Genomic DNA, 21,391 nt, shown 5'->3' on the forward strand with positions numbered 1-21,391 from the left:
CTGCCACTGACCCTTTTCTCTCCCGGACTTCCCCTTCTTCCTTATTAGTAAATTCCCGCCAGCCAATCAGGAAGACGGGTGCGTGGCCTTGTTACAGCTCCCTCATTTGGTTTCGCAAAACGGGTGGTCGTTGATTGGCTGCGGCGGGGCAGCCCTAATCCCGCGTCCGTGCCGATTGGCTGCCGGTGGCGCGGAAGGCCGGCGTTACGAAGAGGGGGGCCGGTAGCTCTTTCACGTCGGACGCAGTAGAGACCATGCAGGTGGGAAAGACCATTTCATAAATAAAGCGGGGGGAGAGGGGAGGGGGAGGCGTTGCTAAGCGACCAACGACTTCGCGTGGTTGCCAGGATCCTCCCGTGGTTCCTTCCCGCGCGAGAGTATCCCCGACTCCTTGATCCTTAGAAAATTCCCTTTTCCCAGACCCAGCCACCACACCCCGGTGCTTGTCTCCAATATGAAAGGCACAATCTCTTTCCCCTAGCAGCCCTTTCTCCTCATCCCAGGCGTGCAAGGAATCTTGGGTGCAATTTCTTAGCATTTGGGGAAAATAAGAGTGTCCCTGGGTGCGTGCAGACTGCCGGACTCTACACATGTTTAGAGGCATCCCCTTCTTTAAAAACAACTCCAGAGTTGAGCTCTACCTCAAATTATGCCCCTGCCACTGATTTAAAAGACCTCACTAATTTGTAAACTAAGAAAATCTTTAATAAAAATACATTTTTTTAAAAAAAGACGTCACTAATTAGGGAGACATTCCTACCACCACCCCAACAAGTTATCAAAAGCTTTCTTAGTTTTGTTGTACTAACCCTATTTATATTGTACGTTATTCCATTCTGCACCCCAATTTAATTATCCCTCCACAGCAATATGATAACATTCCATGTGCATATCAGAGAATGTGATGCTAATGACCCCATACCAAGATGAAGGTCCATGCTGCTTTGTGGAAGTGAGTTGTGGGTAACTTACACCTGCCAGGAGCTATTCCTCAACGAATTCCACATGCCAGGAAGATTTTGGACATCACATGGCAGGACAGAGTCTCAAGATGTGTTCTCCCAGTGGACACACATGTCCCATGTGTGTTTGAGGCAGTATTTTCTAAATGTTAAAGAGTTCTCCATGTGAATCACACACTATGAATGCATTGGCTGTATAAAGTCTGAAGCATCTTTGCTTGTCTGAAAGTTAGGAGAAGATCCAATTCAAGCTGCTGGTTTTGACCAGTTATGCCCTAAACTATTAGTACATGACATACCTGGAGTTCCACATCCATTCCTGTGTTCCACTGTCGTCTCTTAGTCTACTAAAAGTAGTTAGGAATTATTGCAGTCTTCCTATGCATAATGTAGACCATTGCAACCGTTGTCTTTTTAAAGTTCTTTCATAACTGGAGCCAGGGTTAAGCAGGTATATGCTTATTTTAGATCAATATAATGTTTTAGTAAGTTAATTGCATACTGGTGCTTTTGGACTCTGGTTTTTATATTGTTACCTTCAACCAGGTCTCTAGATGGTGTGTGTGTTTATGTAGAAATTCAGCAAGTCAATAAAGTAGATGACTTCATTGGTCTTTCGTTTTCCTTGGGACTTCTCACTCTCTCTTTGTTTTTCAACAGGACTATCAGAACTTGCCAATTGACATACAGACTAGCAAGCTGCTTGGTATGTCTCTTCTCAGTCATATCAAAAAGAAAAGAGGAGGGGAAATGGAGGGCAGCTCTATCTTAAAGTTGCTGGGCGATCACTTTTTAAAAGGGCGGATATTTATTTTAAAACCCTGCCCGTTACAGTGAAGTAGATTTCTTGGGATAGGAAGTGGCCCTCTCATGTGTTTAATGCGGCTGCTTCCCTTCTGTAGATTGGCTAGTGGACAGAAGACACTGTAGCCTGAAATGGCAAGGCCAGGTCCGCACCGTCCGAGAGAAGATTGTCTTGGCCATGCAAGACATGCCTGAAAATGAAGAGATCAAGCAGCTTCTCTCTGGTTCCTGTGAGTGTTTGTGATAGCTAGCCATGGGGAAAAATTCAGAACATAGGAAAAAACCATATGCTCAGTAAGAGTTTTAGACAGGGAACATTCCAAGCCCTATCTGGATATGTTGTTCTTCTTCATTTAGATTTCTCAGCCCTGAGCACATCAAGTGCCTGGGATTTTCCTAGCCTTTGGGGGGGGGGGAGAAGATGAGACTCACAAAAAGAGACATAATTCATCAAAATCTCACAGTCCTCTCTCTCTCTCTCTGAATGCAGATATTCACTATTTTCACTGCCAGCAGATTGTGGAAATCCTTAAGCGGACAGAAGCCTCCACGAAAAACATCTTTGGCCGTTACTCTTCTCAGCGTATGAAGGCGAGTGAGCATGGAGGGAAAGAGTTACATCTCTGATTAGCCCCTCTTCCAAGGACCGTTCCTATGGGGTCTAGGCAATCTCTGCAGTGTGGATATCTGTGGAGAAAGGGGGGGGGATAGAAAGCCTAGACCCAGGGTTAGTGCTACCCTCCAGATGTTGGTGGACTACAGTTCCTGTCATCTCTACCATGCTGAACAATATAACACAACACAATGGCCAATAACAATGGCACTAAACACTAAATTCTGATACAAATGATCAGAAATTACAACCAAAGTCTCTGAATCTTCTTCACCAGTCACAGTAGAATAATTCAAAAGTTTGGTATATACAATCTGTCACCAAATCGCCGGAACAGAGTTTCTGGATAACCAATCTGTTTTGTTCTTACAAGTCTGGCTGATGAAGAATTGATCAAGATTGGCGGATGAAGCATTGAATGAAACACATTGGTTATCCGGAAACTCTGTTCTGGCAATTTGGTGGCAGATTATATATATCGAACTTTTGAATTATTCTACCGTGACTGGTGAAGAAGATTTAGAGACTTTGCTTGTAAATTCTGATCATTTGTATTAGTCTATAGTGTTTAGTGCCATTGTTATTGGCCATCGTGTTGTGTTATATTGTTCAGCTAATCTATATTGCGACACAGGGGTCTGTTTACGGATCTTTACCATGCTGGCTGGAGCTGATGAGAGTTGACAGGTAAAGTGTGCGTATAAATGCATGTATTAATGGAAGCAACACACAAAATGCATTGAATTAGGAGAAGCTGCATTGTAAAAATGGGCATATTAGATAAGTCTGCTTACAAAAATGTGCATATTAGAAGAAATTGACACTAAAATGCTGATGAATTTTCATGGGGACCTCTTTTTTGGGGGGTGGGAATCACAAACTGATGTGGAAATGTAGAAAACTGAATTTACGATTAAAAAAAGAGAGAATGGAGAATTAACATATTCCCTAGTTCCTACTCATCCCCCCTCTCTTATTCTGTCTCATTTTCCCAGGACTGGCAAGAAATAATATCGCTGTATGAAAAGGATAACACCTACCTGGGTAAGACAACCTCCATGTGTGATACAGAGACACACACCATCTGGATATAGTGTGTGTCCATAGTGTGAGAAATAGCAATAACTCATTTCTGTGAGCAGTTTTCTGTGATCAGGGTCCTTGTCAGTTTTGTGCTTGAACTCTTCATACCACTAAATATCCTCAAAGTAGAACCATAAAATTGTAGAGTTGTCCTCTACTCCAACTCCCTACAATGCAGGAATCTCAGCATGTGGTTCCCCATCCAACTTGAAACCATATTGGACCCTGCTTAGCTTTACAAATATGCTAGCAGTTTTATTGCTGCACCACTAAGAGGTGCTACTATTTTCGTCTTCCTGCCGGGAAAGTAGCAAGTACCAGTAGCCACTTCTCTTTATAACAAGTGCGGGGAACCTGCACCTTCCAGGTGTTACTGGACTCCAACTCCCATCAGCCTCAGCCAACATGGCCAATGGTTAGCAATGATAGGAGTTGTAGTCCAGCAACTTCTGAAAGGCTGCAGGAACCCCCTCTTTGCCTTCCTGGATCAGACCAAGGATCCGTTTAGCCTAGCACTCTGCCTTCCACAGTGTCACAGCCAGATGGCCGTAGAAGGCTCACAAGCCAAGTACAATGCGGAGAGTCATTCCTTCTTTGTCACAGCACAGAAATGAAAAAGATTCGGAAGACTTGGAAAACAGCAAACTCGGGCTCTAGTTCTAATAATGACCAGCTGGAATGGAAAGGCAGCACAATGACCACGTACATACGCAATAGACAATCTTTACAGAATCCCTTCAAACCATAATAAGTACAAAATGAAATCTTTAGTCTCTTTAAATGAAGCAAGGAACCAGATTTTGTACAATGAAAGACAAGCTGTCTTTCATCGTACAAAGTCTGGTACCTCGCTTCATTTAAAGATTGTTTGTTGCGTATGTACATGGTCATCGTGTTGCAACACAGGGGTTTTCAAGCATTCAAGGAGAGGAGGAGCCAAAACTTGCTGATCTCTTAGCTCAGTGGCCCTGATTCCCTTCTCCTCCTCCTCCTGCTACAGCCTGGTGTAATGATTGCAGTGAGGTGGCATTTGATGGCAGGAGAAGCCTGACGGAGCTGACATCTCAGCAGAAATGAAAGTGGCTCTGCTTCTCTGCTGAAGCCTGATGTACTGGATAAAGCTTGTCCGTTACAAATGGGGTGCAGGATTTTATAGGGTGCGAGTTAAGCTGTGGTGAGCTACCCTAGATCTGCTAAAATGTACACGTAACACTCAACCTGCGGTGTCTTTTCTTCTTCTGCAGTAGAACTGGCCAGCCTCCTGGTGCGGAATGTCAACTACGAGATCCCATCGCTCAAGAAGCAGATCAGCAAGTGCCAACAACTGCAGCAGGAATATAGCCGCAAGGAGGAGGAGTGCCAGCTGGCGGCTGCCGAGACGAGGGAGCGCTTCTACAGCTCCTGCAAGCAGTATGGCATTACGGTACAGAGCGCGCCTCTCCCCTCAAGTCCCACCACTCTTAATCGCTTTTGTGATTAATGGCAGAATGCCAGTCCTGGTCAGAGCCACGGAAGTGCCCCTCAAACCTTTTTTGCTGCCTGAACGATAGTCGTCAGGACCAGCCTCAGGAGTCAGCATGGATGAGTACCTTGCTAAGGTGCACAGCTCAACATGTGGACATGTGGCCCCAAGCCATTTCCTGGCTGGCAATCTGAATGGCTTGTGGTTAAACCCAGCCCTGTTTTGCAGCCAGCGCTGTCCAGGCGTTCTGTCAAAATAACTCGTTCTGTGCCTTGGAGCTTCAAATACTGCACTGAAAATGAACAGTACTAAACAAAATCAGTGCAGGTGTGATTGTTCCGTGATACTTTCCTCAATTTGCCTCATTCATTCAGATTTAGTAGTGCCTAAACTATTTTAACTGGAGATGTTAGAAGAGAAATGATGGCAAGAGGGAGGCTGGGCTTAACCTGAACCAGGCCTTAGGCCTGAAACCCATTCTCAGCCCTAGCAGAGAATGGAAGGATATAAAGAAGGCTATGTTTCTGAGTGCCTGTTTCTCATTGCTTGGTGGCCATTGCAAGACCCTGCAGATCTAGGTTTAAGGAGAATGACTTCTAGGTTACAGAGCATTACTTCCAGAAACCTTTGAGTATCTCTACTCCTATTGAGAAGGAATAGAGGGGATTCATAGGTAATATATAGGAATATAAATTCTAGCTCTCAAATGCTGAAGCATCATGTAGACATTGCCTGTTTTCAAATATATTTTGCCACCATGGTGGCTAGGAAATTGTTTTTCAGCAATCCAGGCCAAGCAGAATTATGCTGTGCACAGAATCTCAAAGGATTAACAGCACCGTCTTTCAATTTCTCCCAGCACTGCCATGGTCAGCTTATCTAGCATATATTTTCCTCTCTGCATTGTCCTGCCTTATTGGTCTGCTGGTTGTTCACCTTATTTTGCTTCATATTATCGAGATTCTGGACTTCCAGTTCTTTTTTTTTTTAAAGCAAGTTTCTATACTTTTTGGATAAAAATTTGGAAATGTGCGGGCAGATTCAGATGAAAGCTCTGAAACCTTCCGGGGGCTTGGACAGACTTTCTCTTGAGTAACAAAAAGTCTTGTAGTACCATAGAGACTAAGAAATGTATTATGGTGTAAGCTCTTGTGAACCAGAGCCCACTACGTCTGATACAAGCCTCTTGGGCTTGCCGATCAGAAGGTCGGTGGTTCGAATCCCTGCAACAGAGTGAGCTCCCATTGTTCTGTTCCAGCTCCTGCCAACCTAGTGGTTCGAAAGCATCCCGGTGCAAGTAGATAAATAGGTACCACTGCGGCAGGAAGTTAAAGGCAATTCCATGCACTCTGACTTCCATCACGGTGTCCCATTGCACCAGAAGTGATTTATTCATGCTGGCCACATGACCCGGAAAGCTGTCTGTGGACAAACGTCGGCTCCCTTGGCCTGAAAGCGAGATGGGCGCCACACCCCATAATCGCCTTTGATTGGACTTAACCATCCAGGGGTCCTTTCCCTTTTAAAAAAAATTACATCTGATGAATGGAATGCAATACTCAGTTGTCAGTTATAGATACACAGTGGTTTAAAGTGGGGCAGGGAAAAGGGTGAATGTAAAGGCTGGACTTTAAGTGGCAATGAGATGCAAAAATATAGGTAAAGGTAAAGGGACGCCTGACCATTAGGTCCAGTTGTGACTGACTCTGGAGTTGCGGTGCTCATCTCACTTTATTGGCCGAGGGAGCTGGCGTACGGCTTCCGGGTCATGTGGCCAGCATGACTAAGCCGCTTCTGGCGAACCAGAGCAGTGCACGGAAACGCCGTTTACCTTCCCGCCAGAGTGCTACCTATTTATCTACTTGCACTTTGAGGTGCTTTTGAACTGCTAGGTTGGCAGGAGCAGGGACCGAGCAACAGGAGCTCACCCCGTTGCGGGGATTCGAACCGCCGACCTTCTGATCAGCAAGCCCTAGGCTTTTGTGGTTTAACCCACAGCGCCACCCGCATCCCTAAATATAGAAATATAGTCTGTGTCAATTCAATTGGAGCTTAAATGTATGCAAAACAATCCTTCACAGCAGCAGTGATTTGTGAGAACACCATCATATTGAACAGTGTCTGACTGGTCTTATATCTCTGTTGTTTTCAGGGGGACGACGTACGCCAGGAGCTTCTGGCTTTGGTGAAAGACCTGCCATCACAGCTTGATGAGACTGGGGCTGGTGCCAAGGGGCTTTTGGAAGCCATCAACCTATACCAGGCCTGTGTGCAGTTTGTGTGCGACAGGTAGGGGCTAGTAAGCTGAGAAGGTTCTAGAATTCCTTTTTTTGCTTTGCTTTGCTTTGCATGCCAAAGGACCTGTAGGTGTGACGGGTGTGCAGTCCCCAGAATCTCTGGTTTAGAAGGATCTGAGAATGCAGCATTGTGAAGGAGTGCTGCCTGAACCCTTGAATTGCAGCTGCTGGTTGCAGTAGACAGCACTGGGCTCTGTGGACCAACTGGGGTGACTCACTAGGGCAACATCAAAGCATCTAGGACATGTAACAGGCAGGGGTGGGGGAGAACTTTTCTTCTGGCTGCATTCCCTCAGGGGTCATGGGCCACATGGCTGTGGTGGGTGGGGTCAAAGCCCAAAGTGGGCAGAGCCCAGAGCCAAAGGTGGGTGGGATCTGCAACCTTGCTGGATTCCATAGCAATTGATCTCTGCCACCATCTTCTATATAGGGCTGCTTTCAGTTTGCAAGCATAGGCAGCCACCGATTTAGGCGTAACCAAATGACTCACGATTGTGCACACGGCACCGAACCTGGAAGTAGCCCTCAAATGCCACAAAGACATCACAAAAACGATTGTGTGTTGTAATGGTTCTAGGTGTTGCTCGTGCGTAAACCGGTGCAACGCCTGGCTGGGTTGCCTGAGTGAACCTTTTCTGTCCGGACAGCCACTCGCCCGTGGCTGTCTCAATCGCTGGCAGAATCCGTCAGTGGGCGTTTCTTCAACTTCTTCCAGCAAAGAAGCTCTTTGACGCCTAGTCTCCTCCTACTCTCCCTGCGCGGAAGCCTTCTGCGCAAGGAGGGTGTAGGCAGCGGAGGACCCTTACTCTCCCCGCTGGTCCCTGGCAAGGAGTCATAGGACCGCCTCGCCGATTCCCCCATCTGCCCCCCTTCTCCACTGGTGCTACGCTGATTCTCTTCCCCAGAAGATGGGCTGCCTCTCCCCATCCCGGGACGCTCTCTGTTTTTTTTTTTTTTAAATAATTTTTATTAAGGTTTTCCAAATTAAAACAAATTAAATCCAATTTATAAACTTTTTCCAATAACTAGGACTTCCCCTCCCCACCCCCTCATGTATTCCAAATCTTGCAAATAAACAATTAGGTTCAACAAATTCTTATCCCCAAATTGCAATCATCCTCCATTACCCAGTTTAGCATAATTCCCATCCCCCTAAGATCGATCTATTCCCTTCCACGAGTTTCCCCCTTTCAAACATAATACAAAAAAAAAAAAGACAACATCATAGAATTAAATAATAATTTTACAACCTTTGGATTCCAACTTTCCCTCCCCTTTTTCCCTGTTACGTTCCTCCTAGCCCTCCATCTCTAATATCTTCCTGGAGTTCCCACATTGCGTTAAACCCACATCCCTCTGATTCTTTGCCAGTCTTATTAATTGCGAATGTCCAATCATTAAATTACGAATGTCCAATCCTAAAAGAAGTCTAACGAGAAGAGGGTCCATTTCTTCTATCCAGATTTTTATATCCAGGAGTAGAAACTCCAATTTTAAATCCATAAGCTTGTCAAATCTGGATATCCCAAATATCCCCTTTCCCATTTCTGTCCAGTTCTTGTTATTTCCTTATTCTTGTCGGCCATTCTCCTCCTTTTTGTTTCTCTGTTCTCCCACAGAAATGTTCTTTCTCCAAAAGTTTCTAATATCCCTGCAGAGGCTTGTTGTTCAGGAACAAAACATTACATCATGATCCTTTCATTTTCCAACAGATAGTTCCATTGTTTCCTGTAGTGTGTAGACCTCTGTAGACAAAATAGTGTTCCATCTCTGCAGTTTCCCAGGAGATTAAAAGTTCTATTCAACTGCACAAGTTTCCTGTCAAAAACACATGCAATATCCCTCAGCTCCTCTAGATGGATTCCCGTAACAAAGTTCCCTTCCAAAGCCCATCCACCAGTGCAAATAGCTTGTTTATCCTTATTTGAACAATTTGAAACAATTTATACCCAACTTATATCAAATGTAACCGGCAAAGTCCATAACCAAGTCTCTGTTACATTCTTCCGTTTTGACAGCTCCTTGACAGCTGTCGAAACCTGTCAAAACCTCCGTTACTCTTCTCCAGGCATTTTCACGAATCGCTCCAGGGATTCCGGGGGGGGGGGGTGTTGCTTTTTAATACAAATTCCACTTTTCTCCTCCGGCTCAATCTTATAAATTTCCCTCGCGAAGTTGCTAATTCGGTGAAATAAGGTTACTCTCGATCTTAGTTATCCATTCCTTTGTTTTGGCTCTTCTACAATTTCGGGGGGGGGGGCTGACTTCCTTTTTTCCACCTCCCCCGTTCGCTCCAAATTTTAAAAATTTGTCCCCTTTTTTTAGTCCATATTCCAATTACTCACGGGTTCTTCTTTTAGATCCAAATTTTCAATAGAAGAAGTCAGCGCTCTCCGCCGGATGGCATGCGGCTGCGCTCGGCAGGGATAGCAGAGAACTCAAGCACCACGCTTCTCCCCGGCACCCGATCCGGAGCCTTTAAAAAGGCTCCTTCACGAGTCGGGAGGGCGCTAACGGTGCCAGCCGAGTCTCCATGTCCACGGCCTCCTCTGGCCGTGGTTTTTAAGGGTCCCCGCATCGCCGGTGCGGTAGGACCCAGCCCCTGCCGAGCAGACTCCCTCCGGAGCTCGGAGGGAGTCCGCCATTCGGCGATGGCGCCAACCCGGAAGTCCCATCCCGGGACGCTCTCTGGAACCCCTCCGGAGCCTGCTCTCTCCCTCCGGCCCTGATGGCAGTTCCCTGACATGTGTATTTGAAACTGTGGGCAGCATTAAGATAAATTCAACAGTGTAAATAAATTTTGATGGGTGTAATAATGGAATACTGTGTGGTTTCGTTTATATAAAATATGCAGGGATTTATGTTTTGCAAAATGAACTGTGGGAAGAGAAGAAAGGAAGGCATTGATATTTTAAGGTTGTTTGAATGAGTATTCAAAAACGTAAAACAGAAAATTTAATAAAAATTATGGAAGAAATAATAATAAAGACGTCACAAACAAGAGGCGGAGCAGGCTTACGAGTGCTCCGCCGACGGACGCAGGGGTCTGGAACATAACCCCCATGCAAAATGAGAATTACCTCTATCAAGAGATATTCTTTAATTTGCTAACTGCAGCAAGTTGCAGTCACTATAAGGCAGTCTTGAGCCCAGGGACAGATGTCTTGACTGCCTGCATTTGCTTGCTGATCTCTTGCCTTCCAGTTCCGCAGAGCAGGTTGTCCCCTTACTGAGACATGTGCAGGCTCTGGGCAACACCACCGTGTATGAGTGGAGGCGAGGGGTGAAGCCAACTGCAGTGGAGCGGCCAAAGGCTGTGGAAGTGAAGGAAGCCGTCGAGGAGGATGCGGTATGTCCATTTGGGGAGGGGAGTCAAAGTGGATGCAGTGGGATGTAAACAATTTGTACCCCTCTGCTAGCGGGTAAAGGTAATTGACGGAGGGCTTGTCCAACCCATTGCTTGCTTAAAGGTAAAGGGACCCCTGACCATTAGGTCCAGTCGTGACCGACTCTGGGGTTGTGGCGCTCATCTCGCTTTATTGGCCAAGGGAGCCAGCGTACAGCTTCCGAGGTCATGTGGCCAGCATGACTAAGCCGCTTCTGGCAAACCAGAGCAGCGCACGGAAACGCCGTTTACCTTCCCGCCGGAGCGGTACCTATTTATCTACTTGGACTTTGATGTGCTTTTGAACTGCTAGGTTGGCAGGAGCAGGGACCGAGCAACGGGAGCTCACCCTGTCACAGGGATTCAAACTGCCAACCTTCTGATCGGCAAGTTCTAGACTCTGTGGTTTAACCCACAGCGCCACCCGCGTCCCATTGCTTGCTTAGGACGGCAAAAATACAGTGCTAACATGCCTAGGTAGGGAGCATTCTGACTACGGAATAGTGTCAGCCTATCCCCACGAATTTGGGACGAAGCATACGAATGCAAGAATTGCTTTGTTGGATCAGGCAAAATGCCGCCTAGTCAGGATTGTGTTTTCTGTCAGCAGATTGACTGGGGCGACTTTGGAGACGGAGCAGAGTCGGCGCCTGCCCCTGAAGTGGTTGATTATGGGATCTCCGTTGGAGAAGGAAGTGAGGAGATAGACTGGGGTATTTCTCTGGAGTCAGATGCCCAAGTGAGTGTCTACCATATCTGCCTGCCTCTATATGCAGGCAGCGCTTGCATGCAGTTTGATTGTACGTGTGCAGGGCACTGTGGAGACGAGCAGCTACAGCGCTATGATACTGTTACGTGTCACCCCAATCTCTTGAGCGGTAAGAGGTTTCACGGGTGCCTGCGCTTTACCCAGGGCTCAGTTTCCTTGGAATGAAGGTCAGTGGAGACTGTGGTGTCTTTAGGGTATATGGTTTAATTGACACATTTCTACAACCTGAGCATAGGACAGAGGGGCTCGCAGGGTTAACATTCCCATAGAACTTAGGTTTTGAAGGTGGGAGTCCCAAAGTCCAGCACAGAGCAGGGCATATATCCGTCTCTGCAACTTTCTAGCATCCAGCTTCGACTCATGCACAAAACAACTATTGTTCATCTACGTAAGTGGCAACTAGGTGAGGGATGTTGGGGAAGTCTCACCCATTTGTCCTATGGCACAGAGCAACTTCTTTGGATATGCTAAATTGTGGTACTTAACTAGCCAGCCGAAGCCATTTCCTTGACAGAGGAATTGGTTTGGCAATCTTCCTCTTATGCATTCTACCCTCACAGATACAGGGTCCCCAAAACTGGAAGGGACTCGGGGTATCGTCCAGACTGACCTCTCACAACAATAGTTTATAACCATTACAGTGGAACGTCTACTTATGGACGTAATCAGTTCCAGAAGTCCGTCTGTAAGTCGATCCGGGTCACTGGTAGAAGTGCCGTTGTGTGCAGGCGCATTCGGCGATGGCATGCGTTTGCGCATGTGCAGACGGCGGCAGCCGCTTCTGCACATACACAAATGGCAGAAGCTGCTTCTGCGTGTGCATGAATCACAGCAAACCTGGTATTTACTTCCGGGTTTGCCATGGTCGCAACTTGGATCGGGCCAAGTAGAGGCGGTTGTAAGTAGAGGTTCTACTGTATAAGTCAATAACATATTTTTAAGGTGTTCCTTTGCAAATGTATGGACCAGAAACTTGACTGACACACACACACACACACACACACACACACACAGGAAAAGGAAAAGAGAGAGAGAAAGAAAGAGATGAAGACTTTGGCCTGCCTGTTTGACATAGTGTCATATATCGTGATCACAACTGTCCTGACTTCAGGCATCCATGCAGATACTAGTCACTGAATTATTCCCCTTCTACAGGAGAGCAGCACTGCAGCCATAGACTGGGGAGATGGGAGTGATGATGCAGCTCAGATCGTGGTGTTGGAGGCTGGCAGTGAGGGTAAGCACCTCTAGCGCCCCCTTTCTGGAAGGAGGTGAATATGCACACACGCTAAAAAGGGCTGGGGTGAAATTTGTCAGGAAACAAGGCTAAAAGTCTGATAACAAGCTGCATAAGGCAATTGGAAAAGTGGACTCCATCTCAGGACTCCTGCAGGATGTGGCGAGTACCACTTGTTGATTTGTAAAAAGAGAGTTTCCGGGGATCAGGTCTGTCTGGAAGCCACACCTCTTGGCACAGAGTCCCTGCTCTTTGACCCACTGATTCTCCTCTAGAAATACCCTCTAGTCCTGGCTTCCTCAAACTTGGCACTCCAGAGGTTTTTGGCCTACAACTCCCATGATCCCTAGCTAGCAGCACCAGTGGTCAGGGATGATGGGAATTGTAGTCTCAAAACATCTGGAGGGCCAAGTTTGAGGAAGCCTGATCTAGTCCATATTAAGTGTTTCTACCTCCACCTCCAAACTGCTCTCTAAAGTGGAAGCAAGTGTGAGCAAGGGGGAAAACAGCAAACCATGAGGGCAGCTGTGGGAGGGGTTAAGTTTCTCTCCCTTCTGCAGTTCCTCCTTGGCGAATAAATATAACAGGTTGTTTTGTCCGGAGTCAGAGGGAGTGGGGGAAAAGGGGAACAAAGCATACACAAGAGGGCGCTGTTGGATATGTGTTTTCTGCTCCTTGCAGTGGGATTCTTGCACACAAGCCAGCCTGTGTTCACCCAATATACTCTTTCCTCATTGTATTTGTTTGATTTCTTTTTTCCCAGTTGTTCTTTTTTTGTCTTAGTAGTTCCCCTCCCTGTGCATTAGCGGTCCTGACACCTACTAGTTGGTACCCGTTATACTCTCAGGCAGGCCATTGTCCTAGCTCCAAATAGTGGACTGCAGCAGCATCACTGTTTGCAACTAGGTTTTCTTTTGCAAGCATATTGAAGTTGACCATCTAAAGAGAATGGCAGATGGAATTATTTGAATATGTGGAATTGGCGAAGATGACAGCGAAAATTAGGAATCAGCCAAACCGAAAGTTTAACAAGGAATGGGATGTTTGCAGAATGTATTTGAAAGGACATTGTTCCCGCATGAAATCTTTAACATGCTTCGATTAACTCTTGAAATATAATATCTTATGTTAGAAATATACACTTAAAAAAATAGTTCATGCTAAGTCAAACATTATATAATAGGCAGTTACTAAGGAATCAGAGGACCTATGTTGAGGTTGTGGAAGTCACAACATAAAGAAGAAAGTGATCTTATGTATATGTAACAATTTTTGTGTGTGTTGGAAGTTTTGTTTCTTTTTTTGTTTTTGTTTGTTTGTTTTGTATAGTGTTGTTTGGATGTTATAAATAAAACTAATAAAGAGTAATTGGAAAAAAGAAAAAGTTGACATTTTAAAACGAGAAAGCTGAAAGGCTTGGAGGCTGCTGGCTGCTGGCTGCTGGATTCTGTTTTATATGAGGCAATTCCTCATAGCAAGGGAGGAAGAATCAGTGCAGAGGCCCACTTGCAAGTGCATCTATTGCATAGTTTGCCTCTTGAAACGGCAGCCTGGGTTGGCTTGGCATTTGGCACTCCTGCCTGCCGTTGTAGGTGGGAAATCAAAGGCAAGACTGGCAAGTCAGTTCACCTTCTGCGTTGGTGCAGCAATCACGAAGGACTTTGCCAGGAAGTTAATACTTTTCAAATAGGGCACTGACTTTCTCAGGACAAAGTCTGGAAGTTGAGTCTGAGTTAAGGGCACTATCCAGGACCGGGTAAAGACTGCACCAGCTCTTTCCAGTAGGTCCTGGGATGTGCAGGGGCAGGGAACAAGGGAGATAGCTGACAAAAGTCTCCACATCCTATGCTTCCAGGCCCAGAATTTTCAGATGCACCCCTGACTTGTGGAACATGGGTGTGAGGATGGTTCATGGCAGTTGTTGCAAGTAAGGACTGGTGTGCTGCCTCACCCTGATACATGAAGAAATCCTTGCTGCTGTATAAAATGCTGCCCCGTTGTTACTTAAGAATTGGACCCTTAGGAGAGCATCTTCCCTATGACAACCTGGGATTGCCTGTTACAAAAGAACTAACAAAATCAAAGTTCTGCATTTTAAACCTAGTTCTTGTGCCAAGGAAAGCTAGATTCTGCAACCTATACAAATGGTGCAGAATTAAGCATATTTGCATGTATTATTTGCTTAATCTTGCATCATTTCCTCTTGGTTTCCCCCCCAGCTGTTGAGAGTGGAAAGAACTCTGTGGTCTACTGAAGTCTAGCTCATCTCACTGGTCTTGTGGTTTCTGAGATATACCAGGCATTTCGCAAAATTTCCAGTTGGGTTTTGTAGCTATAAGGGCTGGCTGGCTGGTTGTGTTTTTGTTTTGAGATGAAGGCTGCAATTCTCAGGATGGAGGATTCTGCATCCAGCACCAGGTCCCCTCCCTATGCAGCATTTCCCATTTGCAAATCCTGTTGATGGTGTGGAACAGTATTAAATTGTAACATCATCTGATTTTTAGCCTTGTTTCCCAACAAGTTTGGCCCCGACTTTCAGAATGGGGTCTTTCCATTCTATTTCTATAGGGTGGGAGTAGAAAAGGAAAGGAGAAGCTGAATTGTTACTTTAGAACTTGATATTCATTTGTAAATGAAGTCTATGAAATTTATTTATAAATGAAATCTCTTTTTCTTCCCCCTCTGTTCTCTGCATCCAGCCCCAGAGGGAATTGCACAAGGACCTGATGCTCTCACCGTCCTGGAGACCCCAGAGACCAGGAATCAGTTCATTGATGAGCTCATGGAGGTAACAAGAGCTTATGCAGTGCTAAGCTCAAACCAGGGAGACTCTGTCACCTTAGATGTTGTTTGACTCCAACTTCCAGAGGTGCTGAACCCCAGTGCTGAGCCAAAGGCCTGTCAGCTGGGAGATGCCCCCTAAGCTGGGATGCCTAGAGACAGATTGCTCTGAAGAAGTGGCCCTCTTTACACCAGAGACCTTGCCCTCTCCAGCACAGGCAATGGACAAGGCAGGACTGGCTGAGAGAGGATGCAGAGCTAGGTTGCAGGCCATGGGACTCCCCCTTTAAGGCTCTCCATTCTGCAGGAAAGATGAAAAGCTTAGGAAGGATAGTTTGGCCAAATACGGTAATTTGCCTGTGTGGAGTTATCCATGGTCCTGAAATTTAAGCCTGTCTCTATCTGCCAAGTGACTCTCAGGCATCAGTTGTGCCCCATGTTCAGGGCAGGACAGCTGCATCCGATCTCATATGATTTTGAATACAGTCGTACTTTGGAAGCCGAATGCCTTGCGAGTCAAAACGTTTTGGCTCCCAAGCGCCACAAACCCGGAAGTGAGTGTTTCGGTTTGTGAATGTCCTTTGGAAGCCGAACATCCGACCACAGCTTCCGCGGATTACGATTGTGTGCAGGAAGCTCCTGCAGCCAATCGGAAGCCACACCTTAGTTATCGAACATTTTGGAAGTCGGACAGACTTCCTGGAAGGATTCCGTTTGGCTTCCAAGGTACGACTGTGCATCTCAGTCCTCTGGCACATCACTTCTAAGACTTGTCTGGCACGGTGGGAGCAGGGTAGAGATAACAAGACCCAAGAAACACAAGTGGTTAATTTCTAAAATGAGATGTCATGGAGCTCAAGCTTGGGTGGTGCCATCTGAGCTGGAAACTGGGAAATGAATGGGAGCTAGCTGGCCTTCAAAGACAAAGGTAGTTTTCTGCACATAGGATTGTAGAATTTTAGATTAAAGCATCCATGACAGGAAGCCATCCAATCTCTGCTTAAAAATCTTCAGTGAGGAGGAGTCCACCACCTTCTGAGGGAGTTTGTTCCACTGTCCAACAGCTCTTATTTCCTGATGTTTCTTCCTGATGTTTAGTCGGAATCTCCTTTCTTGTAACTTGAATCCATTGGTCATGTAGATGTACAAAGGTGTTCTTCTTTATTGCTATACATATTCCAGAATCGAGCCTTGGCTCTGTAAAGAGCTTTGATACCTAGTAGGATTTGGTTCAGATGAATCCCTGAGAACTGTCGGCCGTTGTGACCCCCACTGCCTTCGTCTTTGTTTTGAAATTGAAGGCTTTTTGACAGGCAAGTGTTTGTGCTCTGCTTTCTCACTGCCCTATGTCTCCTCCTGTCCCTCCCTCACCCACCAAAAGCTGGAGATATTCCTTTCCCAGCGCATTGCTGAGACAAGCGAAGAGGCGGACATCCTAGCTGTGAGCCAGTTCCAACTAGCGCCAGCCATTCTGCAAGACCAGACCAAAGAGAAATTGGAGGCCATGGTTGCAGTCATCCACAGTCTTCTTGGCCGGTTGACCAGCTTGAGAATGCAACATCTTTTCATGATCCTTGCCTCCCCGAGGTAGGTGAACTTCTCCTTCCTACATAACTCCTCCCCTTGGGTCAAACCCTCCCTTTCGTAGCACACACAAGGAACCCTTTCTTACCCTTGACGGGCTGTAAAGCAGACAGATTTCTTTTTGTCTCCGGTCCTCACCGTAACTGTACCAGTTATTTGTATAACGTCATTCTTGTTTATAAGACCCAATAAATAAAAAAGGAAAAAAGGAAAAACCAGTTCAGGGCCCAAGATTAATCCCCCTTGGGTTGAAATGGAGGAGCGACAAGGAAAAGATAGGTTGGAAGACATGGAACAGGGATTTCAGTGGTATGGGGCTTGCCTTAGGGAAAGCACAATTTTGTAGTACGGTTGAAAGTTGGAATTGGACATTGTTGGGAAAAACCATTCGGGAGTTTCTGTGACCTGCATGGTCTCGTGGGTCTTTTTAAAAGTCCTTCATGGGGAAGGTTTCATTGTACGTTTTTGGTGGGAGAGGGGAGGTTTCATTGTTTTGATTTGGTGCATCTAAAATGCATAACAGCCTGTCTTGATCCACTCCTATCTGTGTGCGTTTGCTGTGTGCCGCACCTTAGACAACAGAAGACGCTATATTTGTGTGAGAATCTTTGCACTGTGGCACACCCTCTTCCCTTTGAATCGGCTTCTTACACTTCTGCTCATCTGCTAAAGCACAGTCTGGAGGCAGTACTTTGCCCGAGTCTCCTTTTTAAAGAGGAAAACATGCTAGAAGGGAAATAAGTTCCATTCGGTCAAGTGGGGCTCAGTGTTCATGTAAATGTACTTGCTTGGTGTTGGAGGTTGAGCCAGATGTTCTTTTCAGTCCGATGCCAATCCTGTGATACCAGAATCTCTGAGTAGGATCAACATGTGCAACATGTCCTAATTGGTAAAAACTGGAAAAAAGAAACTGTGCCAACAAAAAGGGAATGGCAAGACAAACTGTTAGAGTATATTGAACTGGCTAGATTAACAGAGGCAATTAGAGATCACACTGGACAAGAGTTTCAAAAAGCATGGGGGAAATGCAGAGAATACTTCACAAAACAGTGCCCAAAAATATATACATACCTGGACTTGTTTTGATTAATGTCTGCAGGAGACTTTGTGGATACTTAAGTTATAATTAGAAAAATCTTAATAATAATGCATAAAGGAAACAGTTTATAAGAAGTAAAAAAGGAGGCCAGATACATGATAAAGGAAGTCTTTTATTTGGTTGTTTGTATTGTTGTATGTTATGCTCACTGCATGTTATGTTCACGTTTAATGAGGGTGGATTTCTGTATTGGGGTGGGTGGGAGGGTTTATGTTTTGTTGTAAATAAAATTCCAATTAAAACAAAACAAAAACATGTGCAGTGCTTGAGGACTGCAGTGGACAAGAGTTTGCTTGAAGGCTTTTCATGGGATTCTCTTGGGCTTCAGATATGTGGACCGCGTGACCGAGCTCCTCCGCCAGAAGTTGAAGCAGGCCGACCTCCTCCTCCTGAAGAAGGATCTGATGGTTCAGAAGCGGCAGGAGGCACTGGAAGAGCAGGCCAGCCTGGAGCCAAAACTTGACATTCTTGTGGAGAAAACCAGAGAGTTGCAGAAGCTGGTGAGTGCAATGGAGGGCACAAAGAGCGGGGGGGCGGGGCGGTTCCCACCTCCAAGTCCAGCTGCGCTAAGTCCTGTAGGCCACTTCCATTTCAGAGGCACCAGAACACAGGGTGCCTGCTGACCGAGTGCGATCCAATGCTGTTGTAAATTGCCTTAGATCAAACCCACAGTGGATTGCATGTGGAGGGTGGGGTAAATATGAGCAAATATCACCCAGAGTTTGCAGGGAAGAACTGCAGGTAGGATTTTGTGTGGTCTGGGAGTTGGGCTTAAGTGGTCTACAAGGCTCTTCTCCATCCATGCCATTCTCCATGTATGTAAGCCGCAGGGTTCGTTTCTTTTTCTTAGGAAAACGTGGTTTCAGTTTGAATCAAAAGACGGGGGGTGGAGGGAGCAAGGCTTCTGCTGGTTTTTTAATATATATATATATATATATATATATATATATATATATATATATAAAAGTATTATTATTTTATTGAAGTTCACAATAAATCTGCAATAACCAATAGGTTTACAATGTTGTAAGAAAATAACCAACTTAAACAAAGTGCACTAAACGGATATCAACATACAACTGTACATTTCCATTGTATTTACTATACTGTTAGATCTGAGAAAAAATACAAATTTCTCCATAAATTTATCTGGTTGATTTGCTCATATTCTCCTATAATGGGTTGGTATTATTATTAATATCATCATCATCATCATCATCATCATTATTACTACCACTATTTAAATTTGTATACTGCCCTATACTCGCAGGTCTCAGGGTGGTTCATTTGCACCGAAGTCTAAATCTTTTCATGCTCCCCCCCCCCCGCCCCCAGTTCTTGGCTACTATTATTTTTGCTGCACAAATCAAACTGGTTACCGCCTCTTGATCACTGTCTGTGATAACATCTTTTAAGCTCTCATGCTGTTTTTTTAAATCTGAAAATGTATTTATTTATTTATTTTGCACAAATTATCCCTTCGGGACACAGCTATAGTACAACCAAAGCTGGGAGCCACGTTCAGCTGAAGGACAACCCACTTAACGGCTTGCTTTTAAAGACTTGTGGTTCCTGAACATTCACCTGGGAACAAGCATGTGGTCTAATGTGGCAAATGGACCACTATAGATGTAAATCAGTAACTCCCAGCCTGGGTACCTGCGTACCCTCTATAGATCAAAGCAGGAAGGGTTGGTGGGTTTGAAGATCTGTGCAAACTACAACTTCAGTTTTCTCAGGTGTGAAGGTGCCCAAGGAATAGCTTCCACGTTCCCTCTATGGCTGTGTGCAACTGCAGTACTGGCATGGAATTACAGCATTCAATGCACAGTTCTTAAAAATCTCTCTTGCTCTTTCTTTTTTGATAAAAACATAAAACGAGTTTCTAGAACTTGCAGCTACGCTATAAACTTGAAACTAATAAGGGTGATATCTGGGATTATCCCAGAAGCTGAGGAGAAGTAGTAGCTTGGATTTGATATCCCACTTTATCACTACCCTGAGGAGTCTCAAAGCAGCTAACAATCTCTTTTTCCCTTCCTCCCCCACAACAAACACTCTGTGAGGCGAGTGAGGCTGAGAGACTTCAGAGAAGTGTGATTGGCCCAAGGTCACCCAGCAGCTGCATGTGGAGGAGCAGGGAAGCGAACCCAGTTCACCAGATTATGAGTCTACCGCTCTTAACTACTACACCACACTGATTCCCACCCTCACCTCCCACCACCAGCAATTTATTAATATTTTCCAATAACAGGACAGTCACACAAAAGCTGTGTTTCCTTTTGGTATAATTTTCTGCAGTTTGGCTTCGGGGGGCCACTGACAATGGGTATTCTGTCTTTCAGATTGAAGCAGACATCTCTAAACGGTACAACGAGCGACCTGTGAACCTGATGGGTGCCTTCGTCTGACTCCTTCTCCCCACACGCAAAATACACCTTGGATGTCCCTTGTGTGGTTGCAGCAGATGGCGTCAACCACACACCCACAACCAAAGGGAAGGGAGGCCAATTGGTCTTCAGATTCCGGGAGCAAGGGGCGGCTGGTTGGGATGGCTTCCTGGACTTGTCCCGCATAGAGCTTTTCATGCTTATTAGCAGATCCCTGATGGATAAATAAAGCTGCTGTCTCCATTCCAATTCCGGTGGTAATTCCGGTGGCCAAGGAAGGTACAAGATTCCCCAGAGACACACCCTATCTTAAACCTTTCCATACACCCCAAGGAAACCAACTGCACCCACTAATCTGGTAACAGTAACCCCGGGCATGGCACTGCGGTTGTGGATCTTTGCTTGGCCTTGGGATAGACACTGCAGCTGGTGAGTTGCACACACTGTCCCTCAAACAGCACTGCTGGGATGCAAGCCCCTTTCACAGGATTCATTGAACTGTAGAGTTGGAAGGGACCGCGAGAGTCATCTATTCCAACTTCCTGCAGTGCAGAAATCTTTCACTCGAACCCACAACTCTGAGATTAAGAATCTCATGCTCTACTGACAAAAGCTGAGGAACCTTTTTTTCCCCCTTCAGCTTGAGGGCCTCATTCCCTTCTGGGCAACTTTCCAGGGGTGACATGACAGTGGTGAGGCAGTGCATTAGCAAGAGTAGATGGAGCAGGGGATGTAAGTTTTGTGGGAACGTTCAGGGTGGCAGGAGAGGATATATTGTTTATTAATATCCTTCCTAACTTGCGCTAGCAAGTTCCTTTACTTACCAGAGTTTACATTCTCCTTATCACACACAGCAGATAACTGGTTGCAGGCTCGTGTGAGCCTCTCACTATTGTACAATTCAATCTGTGTCAGACTGAATTGT

The 21,391-nt window shown here is 45.7% G+C and overlaps 1 protein-coding gene across 5 annotated transcripts; it reads left to right on the forward strand.

Moving 5' to 3' along the window:
* Positions 1–125: 125 nt before the first annotated feature.
* CDK5RAP3 (CDK5 regulatory subunit associated protein 3) lies at positions 126–20,715 on the forward strand. 5 transcript variants are annotated; one of them, XM_081837941.1, is made up of 15 exons: positions 912–952; positions 1,383–1,413; positions 1,623–1,668; positions 1,865–1,996; positions 2,257–2,357; positions 3,375–3,423; positions 4,707–4,885; positions 7,077–7,213; positions 10,426–10,570; positions 11,214–11,345; positions 12,531–12,612; positions 15,312–15,400; positions 16,775–16,980; positions 18,405–18,576; positions 20,422–20,715. In XM_081837941.1, exons 1-15 carry the CDS (start codon positions 927–929, stop codon positions 20,485–20,487), a joined length of 1,593 nt encoding a protein of 530 aa, XP_081694067.1. In that variant the 5' UTR covers positions 912–926; the 3' UTR covers positions 20,488–20,715. The 5 variants fall into 5 exon arrangements, with proteins under 5 accessions (XP_081694068.1, XP_081694069.1, XP_081694066.1 ...); XM_081837942.1 differs by lacking the exons at positions 912–952; positions 1,383–1,413 and adding an exon at positions 126–260; XM_081837943.1 differs by lacking the exons at positions 912–952; positions 1,383–1,413 and adding an exon at positions 306–461.
* The last annotated feature ends 676 nt before the right edge of the window (positions 20,716–21,391 follow it).

Source organism: Podarcis erhardii (assembly GCF_964252035.2).
Source record: "Podarcis erhardii genome assembly, chromosome: 13".
In the NCBI taxonomy this organism is placed as follows: domain Eukaryota; kingdom Metazoa; phylum Chordata; class Lepidosauria; order Squamata; family Lacertidae; genus Podarcis; species Podarcis erhardii.